The sequence below is a fragment of the Mizuhopecten yessoensis genome, unplaced genomic scaffold (assembly GCF_002113885.1).
Source record: "Mizuhopecten yessoensis strain PY_sf001 unplaced genomic scaffold, ASM211388v2 scaffold9073, whole genome shotgun sequence".
NCBI lineage: Eukaryota > Metazoa > Mollusca > Bivalvia > Pectinida > Pectinidae > Mizuhopecten > Mizuhopecten yessoensis.
The window spans coordinates 205,470-221,014 of NW_018407865.1; the positions used below are offsets into that span (position 1 = coordinate 205,470).

The following is a 15,545-nucleotide window of genomic DNA, read 5'->3' on the forward strand; positions in this document are numbered from 1 at the left end:
TTTACAATCTGCTGCATAATTTGTGAAGTTTTGCATGTAAATTTTCAAAGTGATGTCAAAATATTTCTTTATACACATGTAACATTATGATAACAATATATGTTTTTCCCCCGCTAAACTGTCATTCAAATGTTATAAATAAAGTACTTTTAAAGATGTCAAAATTCTTAGCCAAAATAAAAAGTTGAAGCTGTCAATCACCTCAAAATCATGCAGGCACATATCAAGGGAGGTTACTCCAATGAGCATCTAACCGACCTGTAATGAAACCCATGATATATTACAGCAGGGACGTATATACTGTCCCTGATTACAGCTGTCACTTACATTTTGTTAGTAATGTATTTTCAATAAAGAAGAAATGTGCATTTATAAGATATACCAAGTAACTTAGAGCCATCAAATACTTTTGAGACAGGAGTGTACAATATAAAATTTAATTTATCCTAAAGTGAATTAACACAACATCATGAGGCACAATTAAGTATAGATTTATTATTGGGAAAGTGACAATTTTCAATATTACAGTGAAAATGTGGGTCAGGCTAGTGGAAAATGTCAATATCTTCCTGTAGCTAGTACTCAATTGTACACAACAACATGTATGTAAGAGGGATAATTACTTATTGCATTACCAACTGGTAATAGATGAGCAGATCCTCTTGCCAATAGTGAGTAATGATAACTCTGTTCCATGTAAAATTTTACCATACTGAAATTATTATTTATTTAGCTGTAAGTTTGTATTAGTGTGGTTAAGATGGGGCCTTTAAGACTGCGGGACTTAGTAATGTAAACATGTAAGATTTCTGTGTAGATGAAGAAAGTAAGAAATTTCTAGTAAATGTATACCGTAATTCTGACCCATTAAAATGCAACACTGTTATATTATGTTAATTTCCGTATATTTCGTCAGGTGTTATTTGTACATAAAGATGGAAGATGTGATACTATATCTGATATGGTTGAATTTGAATACAGTACACTTATCAAGGCTTCAGGTTTCAAACCTGCCAAAGGAAACTGATAAATGTCTAAAGTGCAATATTTGCATTATACTGTCATAATGAAAGGGTGTATCTTGGGGATATGTTAATGATTTTAAGCCATTATTACTTACTTTGTATTTAGAATTACTTAGTATCAAAACAAGGCACAACTTTTGAAAATAAGGCTCCTCGATGGAAAGACAAACTATTTGATCTTGGATAATTTAAATATAGAATACAAAACAGAAGTTTGAAAACATCACTTGAATAACTTGAACAATAAGTGAATATTGAAAGTCACAATTTTTTCAAAATTTGCACAAATCTTCAGTATACGTACACTTGCTATAACGCCTTATCCTAAAAACTGAGAAAGTGTAAATCTGAACATCTATATAGATAATAGTTAAGTGCATTCTTATGTGATCAGTGAACTTGTGTTGTATTGTTAATATAGATATTCCATGCGGATTCAGGGAAAGAATAGGCCTGCTGTATCGCACTGCATGATCGTAAGAGGTGACTAATGTGGGGTCCCCTGCCGAATCACTCTCACAAATTTAACAACATTTGTTTTGTGTAGTTTTAAATTGTTTTTCCTTATTATTTTAACATGTATCATTGCATTTTGAATCTCGATTGCAATCATTACTCTGATCTTAATATAAAGCATTGTGCTACTTCACAAAAACAAGACTTCAATTTTATCATCTGTTTACAACACTTCTAGTCCATTATGAAACCGGTCTAAACAAGAATTTGAATTAAACACGTAAAAACCAGTACAAACCGAACTTGTTAAACTTTGTGTAAAACATTACTTCTAATTTAATCTTTATATACCTGGTTTTAGTTTTAAAATGTCTGCTGTATGCAAAATGAACATTTGTTATGAGAAAATCTTCACACAAATTTCATTTGACATGCTGTATAGTTAACCCTTTTACAATATAAACCATAATGGATTCATCCAGATCAATGCATGGTAGAGTCTACTGAAGTAATATAGGGGTGAAAGGGTTAATAGCTTAGTCAGGTCAGTATATTACACTACAGCTAGTGGGGTGCATATCATTATGTCTTTATAACATGTGGGCAATCAATTAACTAATTTACTTTCATGTAACAGTAGAACTACATACTACAAAGGGTCATTTGTACGTTACTTATACACACCTTATACATCTGAATGTATAATATTTACTCTTAATTAACATTGCAATCATACAATTATTACAATTATGGTACACTTACTTTCAAAGTTTTTGTGCTAATAGCTTAATCTTTCAAATAGGACTAATATTTGTTAACTTTATTGTACATGGGCACTGTATACTTATCCAGAAAAATATCACTTAAAGATTATTTTAAGTGTTCTAGAACAATGTCTGTTTTAGTGGTACTAGACTTATTTTTGGTCATAGATAGAACTATATCAGTTTATTATGTTAATTCTCTCAAATATCTCAAAAACTTTATCCAGTCAACCACTTCCTTGCTGATATTTTATCTTTTATAAGTTTTAATTTTAAAAGTAGACATTGACAGGGGCGTAGCTAGCCCTTGCTAGCCTCCAAATGGATTCCTTGAGGAGATCGAGGGGTGGAGGGGGGCCTCCTATAGCCCCCTCCTCAGCGTGTCCAGGGTAGGGTCCTGGTAGGGGACCAAGACAGAGAAAAAAATCAATATATGAATGGCAAAATTGAGACATTCTACAGCAAGATACTGTGTTTAAATGTATTTTATAACAGTATACATAATTTCTGAAAACACATGTACACTCAGTATGCTTAGAGCAGTCTTTTTTGTTCTGTTCATTTTTTTTTTTTAATTTGATGGATTTGTCTGCATACCTTTATTCCGTCTTTGCGTATTTCAGAGTTATCTTCTCTTGTGAGCAGGTATTGATTGTTACGTCATTGGTTTGTGTGAGAAAATACTCTCACAAACAAATGACGTACCATTCAATACCTGCTCTCAAGAGCAGATAACTCTGCAATACGCAAAACGGAATATAGGCAGCTACATGCTTGACTGGCGACTGGTACCATGTCAAAAATCTGTATTAAATACATATTGATATTTTTCCACAGGTACCAGTAACAACTGTAGAGGGGCTGATATCTCACAGAAATAAAGTCAAACTGTTTGGGTTATTTTGAATCATAGAATGAATTAAGGTGTATTTTATCAATTTTTCTATGACATTTTCAACAATATTTAGGTAATATATAGGTCTATAGTACGTCTGTACCCTGGTTCAAATTTTGATATATTTCTAAAAGCAGTTATATTTGACTCCTTAAGGCCTGCATAAGTTGAATTTCCCTTGTCTAGTGATTTCTTTTTTTGGTTTACATATTTCTTTGAATAATTTTTTGTGATACTTTTGGGTGTATCTTGTTATTACAAGGTGATTTATTTCTGTTCAGATTGAGTAATAACTTTTTACACTTGTTTTACCAAAAACTTATTTTCATCTTCACACTATATTCTTATTATGATATAATGTGCATTAAGTGTCAGGTTGTCTCAAGGGCCTTAGTAGATAGGGAATTCCCAATCACTTTTTAAGCTGTGATGTGATGCTTTTTTGTGATAAGATTTTAATCTATATTTCTATAAATAACTAACCTGTGATTATCTCCCTTCATAGGTAGTACTTTAATGTGTTATTGGTATTTTGTATGTGTTTGTTGTAGTAATAGCTAACAAAAGCTTATGTTTCTGGCTCTCATGTGAATTCTTATTCCGTCTTTTCGTATTGCAGATTTATCTGCTCTTGTGAGCAGGTATTGATTTGTTACATCATTAGTTTGTGTGAGAAAATTATGTTGTTTTCTCAAACATTTATGACGTTACTCTCACAAACAAATGACGTAACAATCGATATCTGCTCACAAGAGCAGATAACTCTGCAATACGAAAAGACAGAATAGTGTTTCTTGCATCTTATAACAATCTGAGAATCTTTAAATAAATGGTTATTTTTTTTGTCCTCAAAGTCCTTTGGACTTTCTATGGGTTCCTGGCCAATTCACGCTTCAGCTTTATGTGGCGATGAAGGTGATATTTCAATAACAGAACCACAGCAATTATACAAATAATAATAATACCATCAGATGTATAATTCTCTATCAAACAGGATGTAAGATTTCTGTCAACACATAAAAGTTTGTTTAAAAAGAAAATGTAAATTAACAACAGTTGTGACATATATATGACCCTGTCAGTCTTAGATTTCAAAAAAGCACACCATAGATGATAGATCTATGTGATATAGATTTCCTGTAGATCTACAGAAATTTTGATAGACCAGATATTGGACAGGAAAATTATACTTAAATATAAATATTTAGTGCTTGATAAGATGAAAATAAGGAAATATGTAAGAAAATTGATTTCACAGAACACATTTCCCCCCTCACTCCTATATTTATCTTTGAATCATAAAATGCACAGGAAGTAACTCATAGACAATTTAAATTGGTCTATGAAATACATGATTCCAATTACCTAGTGTTTCTCATGGTGATTTTCTAAGCGTCTACCGTTAATTTCAAACACTGCAGTCACTGTATCTACCCAGAACCAGTGATATGTGTACATGTGGACAATCAAATTTTTAAATTTCATTTTTTTTTGACATGTGTAAAAATATATATATATTTGGTATAAGTCATCTGTATGTGACTATTTTGATTTCAAAGGACAGGCATATTTTGTTTTCAGTTTTAATAATCATGAAAATTTCAGCAATTTGAAATTCACCTTATCTAGTGTCTTTAAGCTAACAAGGCTAACTACACTATAGTCCTGTACATTATAGCACTAATGACTAACACTTTAATGGCCCTGTTTACCTGGTAAGGAAATTTAACTAACGATGGGCAATTAAATTTTTTAAAAAACAAATTTACTTTCAGCTTGTACACACAATTTCCACTGGAATGGGTTGAGAATATAACGGTTGATTTGTATTGTTGCTAGGGCTAGCATTGACAAACTGAATACACAAGTTCCGCAAATAAAAAAGTGTGCGAGCTATCGCTAGGTCAACAGACATTCAAGGGTAATGAACATAACACCCCCAAATATGTATGTCTACAGACAACAGGGCAAAAGTCTAACTTATATACAGTGGAGGATATAATATCTCAGTTTTGTAAAGAATCGGTGACAAAACGCTATTTAAAACATATATATCACTACTCCAGGGTTTGGTTGTATAGATATACCGGCAGCTAAATCAACAGAGGTAGACATATTGGTGAAACAGGAATTCAGAGTAACATTAAGTGTAGTTAGCACATCAATATAAGTATTCTTACACACACAGTGTGTCAGACCTGACAAATATAACACAGTTTATGTAGTGAATATATATATACATGTAATAACACATACATAGAATTTCTGATCTAATCTTAGTTTTGATGAAATCTTCACTTAATAAAAAACATACCAATGTTTTTGGTAGGACTGTCACAATGAGGACACATTGTTTACATGAGAATATCTACTTAATTGATATTTCTATAGGGAACACTTCATAGGTTGTCCATAGTAATAGTGACATTTTCTGACAAATTCCCTGAAAGAGGAAACTTGCTATACTGGCATCACCAGAGAACTACTACAACAAAGGACATGTATAGACATGTATTACACTGATACCTCTTTATATAGACATGTAATACACTCACACCTCTATATATAGACATGTACTACACTGACACCTCTATATATATAGACATGTAATACACTGACACTTCTATATATAGACATGTACTACACTGACACCTCTATATATAGATATGTACTACACTAACACCTCTATATATAGACATGTACTACACTCACACCTCTATATATAGACATGTACTACACTGTCACCTTTATATTTAAACATGCACTACACAGACACCTCTTTGTATAGACATGTCCTACACTGACACCTCTATATATAGACATGTACTACACTGGCACCTCTATATATATATACATGTACTTCAAAGACACCTCTATATATTGATGTGTACTACACTGACACCTCTATATATATATACATGTACTTCAAAGACCCCTCTATATATTGATATGTACTACACTGACACCACTATATATAGACATGTACTTAACTATCTGACCACTCTATATATTGACATTATGCCAGTAGTTGGAGTAACATTTTAATACCAAGTACAATATGCTATACGGATACTTTCAAAGTATATTTTGAAAATCAAAACATCCCTTGACAATAAAAAATTCTGACCAGGTTTACTGACAGTGACACAATGCTAGTTATGTTCTTGGCACAGAATACAAGGATTCTTCAGTCATAATGGTCTCTTTATTCATTGTTACCCTATACAAAATGGCCTTTGAAACATTACATTAACCTGCTATAAGATATTAAAACCAGTAATACAATAATTCCGTTGATTAGAAGGATACTCTACAGCTTACATGATTGTGGGTACTGATCTCTGATGAGTTTTGTTTACCGTAGTCCTTATGTGCTGGTCAAAAATATAGGGTCATCTAAACTACTGCTATACACCTAACGACATTTGTAAATCTTACCTGCGTTTTATTACCTGTACAGGTAAAACTGATTTGTAAACAATCTCCTTGTAAGGTATTGTTACAGTGATGTGTATCTAGACCCCAATATAACACTACGGATACAATCACTATCTCAACAACAAGAATGTTTACGATTAGTCAACTTAACATGTTGTAAACAAATATGTATAGGGCACTCATCTCAAATGATATCTGAATATATTTTATTTGTTTTTGATAACCAAGTCATGTAAATTTAATAATTTGTCAAAATAACCTGGGTTTTACAACAAAAATGTGTATTATAAAACATTTTACATTTTTCTTTTCAAAATGTTAAGACAACCATTCTTTTCTGACTCTTCAAAAGTATTGCTAGATACAAGATTCAAGATTTAAATTTATGAGGACATTATCTCTTATTTCATCATTTTGTATTTGATAAATATATATCGTTCATAGTTTTCCCTCCCAAATATAAAAAAATCACCGACATTTGCATTTTAAATAAATAAATCTTGTATACATAAACTACATTTGACAATTAAGTTTCAGAACAAACAGAATGAGCATGTTTATTAGTCCAAAGGAAATGAAAAAAAAAAAAAAAGATTTTATTTTATGCTTGCGTCTTTTGTACAAATGTACTGTATGTATCAACTGTTTTTACTTTTACATGTATCATTAAGGTGGCTCGACACATCGTCATCAGCGTCCATTTTCGTGACGTACTTCCGGAAAAAGTACAGCTCGGACTCAATTATCTTGATCGAAATGTGCATGTACACCGTGTCGTCATTTCCGTTTTGCGTATCGGGTATTCAATATCGTAGTGCAAATTATAGTAACACCTGGGCCGTTTGCGTTTAAACGGTCAAACCGATCGGACCACTGTTGTTCGTTTATTAAATAAGGTAAGACCTAGTTATCTGATGCTGCTTTCAGGCGAGCCTTGAGAAAGCCTTGCAAGTCTTGCATACACATTTGTAGGTCCGCCAGGATTTATACCCGGAATTGTTACATTTATAAACGGTCAAACCGGTTGTTCCGCATAAACGAACAGGCCCCTGGTAAACAATAGTACACGTGCGTGCCGATGATATGTCAACACCCGATATCGAGATTTTACCGGGAAATGTATAATCACACGTACTTCAGGAATAAAGCTTTCCAATTCATTGACATAAACAGACTCACGGGAAGACAGTGACATGAGACCAGACGACCTCAAGAAGGTCATATAGGAAACACATGGAATGCGGACGTACCAACCTCATATGTGCATATCACGTGCTTACACGAGTTCATAAGCTGAGGGAGTTTCGCTCTGTCGATTAAATCGTGTTTACAAATGTAGTCTACTTACTCTGTGAAAATAATGTTTTGTAAAATATCAAGATACCTATGAAATGCATGTGTGAGGGCACGTGAGAACGGCATACCATGCGATAGCCTCTGGTCACATATGTACCTGACATGTAATTATAAATATACCGTGAGTTAGCGGACTGTGGAATGATGTCCAAAGTGTACATGACTGAGGGTAATTTGGTTCCATTAAAGAACAATAAATTGATAATTTTGATATCATATTTTTGATTTATTTCCATCATTTGTTATATGTAAACAGAGACAACTGTCATTGTGTAAATGTCATCCCTCTGCAAAAAGTTCCGATTTTTTTCAAGGAAGATAACTCTCACCCGGATCAAAGTGATTGTAAAATGTAAAATAAATTAATTATAAAGCCATTGTGTATATTTTGTTCAATTTCCCACTCTATATGTATAGATCTGTGTGTCCTGTTTGCTTTTAGCTTGTAGATAATCACTTTTATCCGTTCAAATTCAATAAAAAACACTTTGTGTAACATGTGTTACATATTTTGCGATAAATAAAATATTTGTAGGATTAATTATAAATGCTTCTTTTCATTTTTTTATTGTTTTTATTGTTCCGAACAATGCCACACACAAAAAAAAACGGAAAATATTAAAAGTGGCGAAAATTCAATTTTTTGGTATTTTTTCCAAAAAATTCCCCAAACTATCGGAATGTTTAGATTTTCATAAAATTAACTCCACATAGTTGCATAACCATTATATGAAAGTTTCAACGAATTTTGCTGGTTAATTGCGAAAGTGTGGAGCCACCTTAATTGACATTTTCTGACAAATTCCCTGAAAGAGGAAACTTGCTATACTCGCATCACCAGAGAACTACTACAACAAAGGACATGTACTACACTGACAACTCTATATATATAGACATGTAATACACTGACACCTCTATATATAGACATGTACTACACTGACACCTCTATATATAGAATGTACTATACTGACACCTCTATATATAGACATGTACTACACTGACACCTCTATATATTGATGTGTACTACACTGACACCTCTATATATAGACATGTACTACACTCACACCTCTATATATAGACATGTAATACACTCACACCTCTATATATAGACATGTACTACACTGACACCTTTATATATTGATGTGTACTACACTGACACCTCTATATATAAACATGTACTACACTGACACCTCTATATATAGACATGTACTACACTGTCACCTCTATATTTAAACATGCACTACACAGACACCTCTATGTATAGACATGTCCTACACTGACACCTCTATATATAGACATGTACTAGACAGACACCTCTATATATAGACATGAACTACACTGACACCTCTATATATTGACATGTACTACACTGACACCTCTATATATAGACATGTACTACACTGGCACCTATATATATAGACATGTACTTCAAAGACACCTCTATATATTGATGTGTACTACACTGACACCTCTATATATAGACATGTACTTAACTGTCTGACAACTCTATATATTGACATTATGACAGTAGTTGGAGTAACATTTTAATACCAAGTACAGTATGCTATACGGATACTTTCAAAGTATATTTTGAAAATCAAAACATCCCTTGACAATAAAAAATTCTGACCAGGTTTACTGACAGTGACACAATGCTAGTTATGTTCTTGGCACAGAATACAAGGATTCTTCAGTCGTAATGATCTCTTTATTCATTGTTACCCTATACAAAATGGCCTTTGAAACATTACATTAACCTGCTATAAGATATTAAAACCAGTAATACAATAATTCCGTTGATTAGAAGGATACTCTACAGCTTACATGATTGTGGGTACTGATCTCTGATGAGTTTTGTTTACTGTAGTCCTTATGTGCTGGTCAAAAATATAGGGTCATCTAAACTACTGCTATACACCTAAGGACATTTGTAAATCTTACCTGCGTTTTATTACCTGTACAGGTAAAACTGATTTGTAAACAATCTCCTTGTAAGGTATTGTTACAGTGATGTGTATCTAGACCCCAATATAACACTACGGATACAATCACTATCTCAACAACAAGAATGTTTACGATTAGTCAACTTAACATGTTTTAAACAAATATGTATAGGGCACTCATCTCAAATGATATCTGAATGTATTTTATTTGTTTTTGATAACCAAGTCATGTAAATTTAATAATTTGTCAAAATAACATGGGTTTTACAACAAAAATGTGTATTATAAAACATTTTACATTTTTCTTTTTAAAATGTTAAGACAACCATTCTTTTCTGACTCTTCAAAAGTATTGCTAGATACAAGATTCAAGATTTAAATTTATGAGGATATTATCAAGGAGGTTAAATCTTATTTCATCATTTTGTATATGATAAATATATATCGTTCATAGTTTTCCCTCCCAAATATAAAAAAATCACCGACATTTGCATTTTAAATAAATAAATCTTGTATACATAAACTACATTTGACAATTAAGTTTCAGAACAAACAGAATGAGCATGTTTATTAGTCCAAAGGAAATGAAAAAGATTAAAAAGATTTTATTTTATGCTTGCGTCTTTTGTACAAATGTACTGTATGTATCAACTGTTTTTACTTTTACATGTATCATTAAAAATCATGTTCAAACAAGATAGAAAATTACATTTGAAGTATTTTTTTGTGGTTTATAGCATGATTATTGTGGCAGGGGAGATGAATGTTTCTCCAATAAAAATTTTCTTTTCTTCACATGTGATCACACAATGTCTGGACCTAAATTATGAACATTTTAACAAGTGGGTGCTTCTAGTGTATAGATTTGTTATTTACAGTGATTTCTTTATCAGGCCAGAGTAGATAATTGCTTCGTTGCATGAGAGGTTAAGTAAATGTACATTACAACTACAGAAAACGAACCTCTAGATGTCAAGTCAATTTTACAGGTAATATTGTAACCTACCCTCGTATCAAATGCCTCTGATTTATTATATACTTTATTTATAAATTTTGTTAATAAAACATGTGAAAATTAAATGTCAAAATTGAAGAGTTGAATAGACAATTCGAAAACTCCATGTCATCCAAAATATATCCTTATTTCTTGATACTTTGAAATCATATTATCTTGTATTTTCAGTGGAGGCCATGTTGGATAAAATCAACGTTTAACACCTCAATGTTAATGTTTATCAATGATTTGTAAATGAACAAGAGGCCCAGGGGCCTTAATAGCTCACCTGGTATTTTATTTTTCAATTTAAAACCTGCTGAGTACCATTCAGGTTTATCAAAGGAGTACAAGTAACAAAGTTGCATCTTCCATTTATAAATATTCAATTCCCTTTGCCCAAAGATTCTCTAAAACAAGTTTGGTTAGGTTAAAATCCCTTCAACGGTACAGAAGGAGAAGGATCTTTAATGTTTTCCTCTATTTCCCCTAATGGGCCCCACTAATCTGCCCCAAAGAAGGGGAATCCACACACCTCAGTTTAAACAAAATTGATTCTTTTCTCCCTAAGCATGCTTCAGACTGCATTTGGTTTAAATCCCTTCACTTGTATAGTAGGAGAAAAGAATTCCTCTATTTAACCTATTGGGCCCCGCTCCTATGCCGCCAGAAGGCCCACACCCTCCGTTTATACAAACTTGAGTCTCCTTTGTCCAAAGATGCTCTAGGACAAATTTGGTCAAAATCCTTCAATTGGTTGAGGAGAAGATTTTTAAAGATTTACCTATTTTCCCCTATTTGGCCCCGTCCCTCTGCCCCCAGGGGGACCATACCCTCCGTTCATACAAAACTGAGAACCCTTTGGCCAATGATGCTCCAGACCAAATTTGGTCAAAATCCCTTCATCGGTACAAAAGGAGAAGGATATTTGATGTTTTCCTCTATTTCCCCTAATGGGCCCCACCCATCTGCCCTTAGAAGGAGGCCCACACACCTCAGTTTATACAAAATTGATTCTTTTGTCCCTAATCATGCTTCAGACTGCATTTGGTTAAAATCCCTTCACTTGTATAGCAGGAGAAAAAAAATCCTCTATTTCCCCTATTGGGCCCCGCCCCTCCGCCCCCAGAGGGGCCACACCCTCCGTTTATACAAACTTGAGTCTTCTTTGTCCAAAGATGCTCTAGGACAAATTTGGTCAAAATCCTTCAATTGGTTGAGAAGAAGAACATTTTTAAAGATTTACCTTTTTTCCCCTTATTTAGCCCCGCCCCTCTGCCCCGAGGGGGGGCTATACCGTCCGTTTATACAAAACTGAGAACCCTTTGGCCAATGATGCTCCTGACCAAGCTTCAGACTGCATTTGGTTTAAATCCCTTCACTTGTATAGTAGGAGAGAAAAAATCCTCTACTTCCCCTATTTGGCCCCGCCCCTCTGCCCCCAAAGAGGCCACACCCTCCGTTTATACAAACTTGAGTCTCCTTTGTCCAAAGATGCTCTAGGACAAATTTGGTCAAAATCCTTCTATTGGTTGAGAAGAAGAAGATTTTTAAAGATTTACCTATTTTCCCCCTATTTGGCCCCGCCCCTCTGCCCCCAGGGGGGTTATACCCTCCGTTTATACAAAACTGAGAACCCTTTGGCCAATGATGCTCCTGACCAAATTTGGTCAAAATCCTCTGAGCCATTCAGGACAAGTAGCATTTTAAAGGAAAAAGTTGCCGGACGCCGGACGCTGCACCATGGGATAAGCTCACATGGCCCTTTGGGCCAGGTGAGCTAAAAATACAATAATAAGTTACAGATTTTGTGAAAATGATTCAGTATTTACAACAAATACTATTATGACGCCATTGTATTTCATTGTTTTAAAAGCTCAACAGAAATTGCTGCCACTCATTTTCACTTTGGAAAACACTTTTCCCCATCAATCATAATGCTAATATACATACATATAGGACATATCTGACATTAGAAATCTGGGCGAATTTTTAGTACAAGCAATCAAAAGGAGATCTGAGCTGATTGCTGGTAAGTGTTCACTCTCCACGGTGTGTGTGTAGGCGTGTGTGTATGTGTGTGTGTATCATATTGTATGTTGTCTCTGTATTGTTTTGTATATATGTTATAACTGATAAGTCAACCGACTTAAAGTAATGAAGAACTTGAACTTGAATTTGGGACAGTGAGTCCTTTTTATTATAAGACAATTAATAATTCAGAAAACTATATAGATAAAAACCATAGTGTGTGGATTTTCAGGGTTGATGTTAGAATTACCTTTGACCTGTTGAAGAATTGCTTTGGTGGTTGTGGTCTTGCAAGATTGCGATATTCGTTACAAAAGTCGTTCCTGGACTTGCTGCGGAAATGGCCATAGTATCCAGATGGAAACTGGAATAATCAGATACATTGTATATTACCAGTTAAGAAGCATAATTAAATTTAATTCTAAATTAAATCAAACTTATTCTTATAGCTAACTAGAGTAGACTAACATATTATAACTATGATTATCGTCAAATTTAGAGGAATCTTAGATATCATTGCTATTAAACAAATACAAATGTTAAAGATCATAAAATAAAATGGCTTTAAATATGGTAACATATATGAGAGTATTGTGAACTGTTTATATAATTACAATGGGGTTAAAACCAGCGACTCCCAACCTGCTTCGCCATAAAATATTCTGCCCCTCCTCCTCCTCCTCCTGGCGCTAAGCTATACAGCAATTGTGATCCTATGTGCAATTAAAACTTGCTCCAATACACCTCCCCCTCTCATTTGCCTTCTCCCATAACAAACAGTAGTCTAAACGATTACAATGATAATTTCATTTGATCTGATATTTTCCATGTCAAATATTTATCCCTGGTTTATTGTTGACAGCTGTCATGCATACACAACAATAATATTAACAATATAAACACATTCCACTCCTGCTTTGACAACAATTCACGGTGCTGATAGCTGAACAGTAGGAGCTAATACAGAAATCTACTGATTACTCACCCACGTTCCGACGATTTGTTCCGTCATCTTCTTTTTTGCCATCCTTCGCAGGACGGGCAAATCAAATCCGGTTTGTCACACCGATACAACTCAGTTAATATAACTTATGTTCATTAAAGAAATCATCCGGGCCTTTGACTTAATTCGTTATCAGATGATCTCGTGGGGCCTGAACTCGAGTTACCAAGAAGCCCGGTTTCAATGCGAGTGTTTAATGGCGGTGTAAACAAATCGTAGTTAGTGGTGGTTACGCTAAGCCAATCAATAGCAGTGTCCTATCCGAGCAAGGTGCACCGAGCACATTCGGAATATTTCGGATCTTTAAGATATAATTAGCAGTAAAGTCCAAATACACACCAACCAGCTGCTGTCGTCTGCTGGATCATAAAATTTGCAATGAGCTACTGAGTACTGAGTCAAGTAGACAAACAGTGGCTACTCAGTAGGTACTGTTTGGACTGTAGACTGAAGCTGTTAACTGCTGTAAGTATGTTGTACTGAAATAAACTGTCAGTAGGACGATAGACTTACTGATTTCTTTTTAAAGATGTTGAGATTATTGCTTTGATGTCAAAGTCTTTTTTATTGTCTTTTTTCCTGTTTTAGGAGACGTCATGTATTTAAATCAACTTACAACCAGGGAATTGTTTTCAAATAACTTGAGGTAAGCTTTGAATAGAAATGTTTCGAAAGTAACAATCAAATCACACATTAAATTCATATTTTTGGGGGCAATATAAACATCAGAATTTTGGCTGTATGTGTAATATTTTTTCAAGCTTGGTGAAAAAAAGAGCAATATTTACAAATGAAAAAAAATAAACCCAACATCTTAATTTCTTCTTTCCATACTAATGTACATTGTATCAATACACATTTTTATAGAATTGTTCAAGTTATAGTACATTATCGCCAAGTAGTGCCTACTAGTGCCTACTAGTGGTGTTAATATATTGTAAAAAATGTTAGGGCATCTTTTTTCTAGCTTGACCACATGCACATTTTGCAAACTACACTTGGTAAAAATTGGCTCACAGCTTCAATCATACTAGAATTTGATTTCATTTTATGATTAACACTTTTTGCTGAATTTAAAAATGAATAGTTTTAAAATGACCTTTAATTAAAATTTCTTTACACGCATTAAGCTGAATGGAATACTAAAATATAAAAAATACTTGAGATGACACAAGACCTGTCTCCTACATTTCATTTTATACATATGATAGGGCGGTATGCCACTAGACCTCTTAGAGGCCCTTTCACCTCAATTTCCGAAGGAATAAAACCAGTCGCATTAAAAATTGTTCTCTGTCTGCTCTCAGAATTCCTATACCAGGTATACCCCGAATAGTTCAACATGACACTATACTGGACTCAGTCCACCCTCGAAACTGGTTGTAAAAGATGTTCATTGATTAGGTTAGCTTACAAGCATCAGCTGTAGGGAATTTCCCTTTAGCTCAGCGGTAGAGCATCGAGCTGGAGAGCCAAGGGTTGTGGGTTCAAGCCCCAGTTTTGGCACCATCTTTATCACTATTCCTCATCCTACTACAAATTGGTGACATTGACCCTCCCCGTTCAAGGTAGGAGAACCCTTGGCGGGAGTCAAAGAACCTGGGTTGGTATTAGAAGAAAGGGGGGAATAGTGTGAAAGA

General features: G+C 34.0%; 1 protein-coding gene across 1 annotated transcript in view; it reads right to left on the reverse strand.

The window, feature by feature from the left end:
- LOC110457266 (cyclin-dependent kinase 12-like) overlaps positions 1-14,137 on the reverse strand; it is a 28,470-nt gene extending 14,333 nt beyond the window's left edge. The window contains exons 1-2 of the mRNA XM_021508469.1: positions 13,888-14,137; positions 13,153-13,266 (exon numbers count right to left, since the gene is read on the reverse strand). Coding sequence (XP_021364144.1) covers positions 13,153-13,266; positions 13,888-13,929 — 156 coding nt within the window. The 5' untranslated portion in view covers positions 13,930-14,137. The remainder of the gene's footprint in view (positions 1-13,152; positions 13,267-13,887) is intronic.
- Between the last annotated feature and the right edge of the window lie 1,408 nt (positions 14,138-15,545).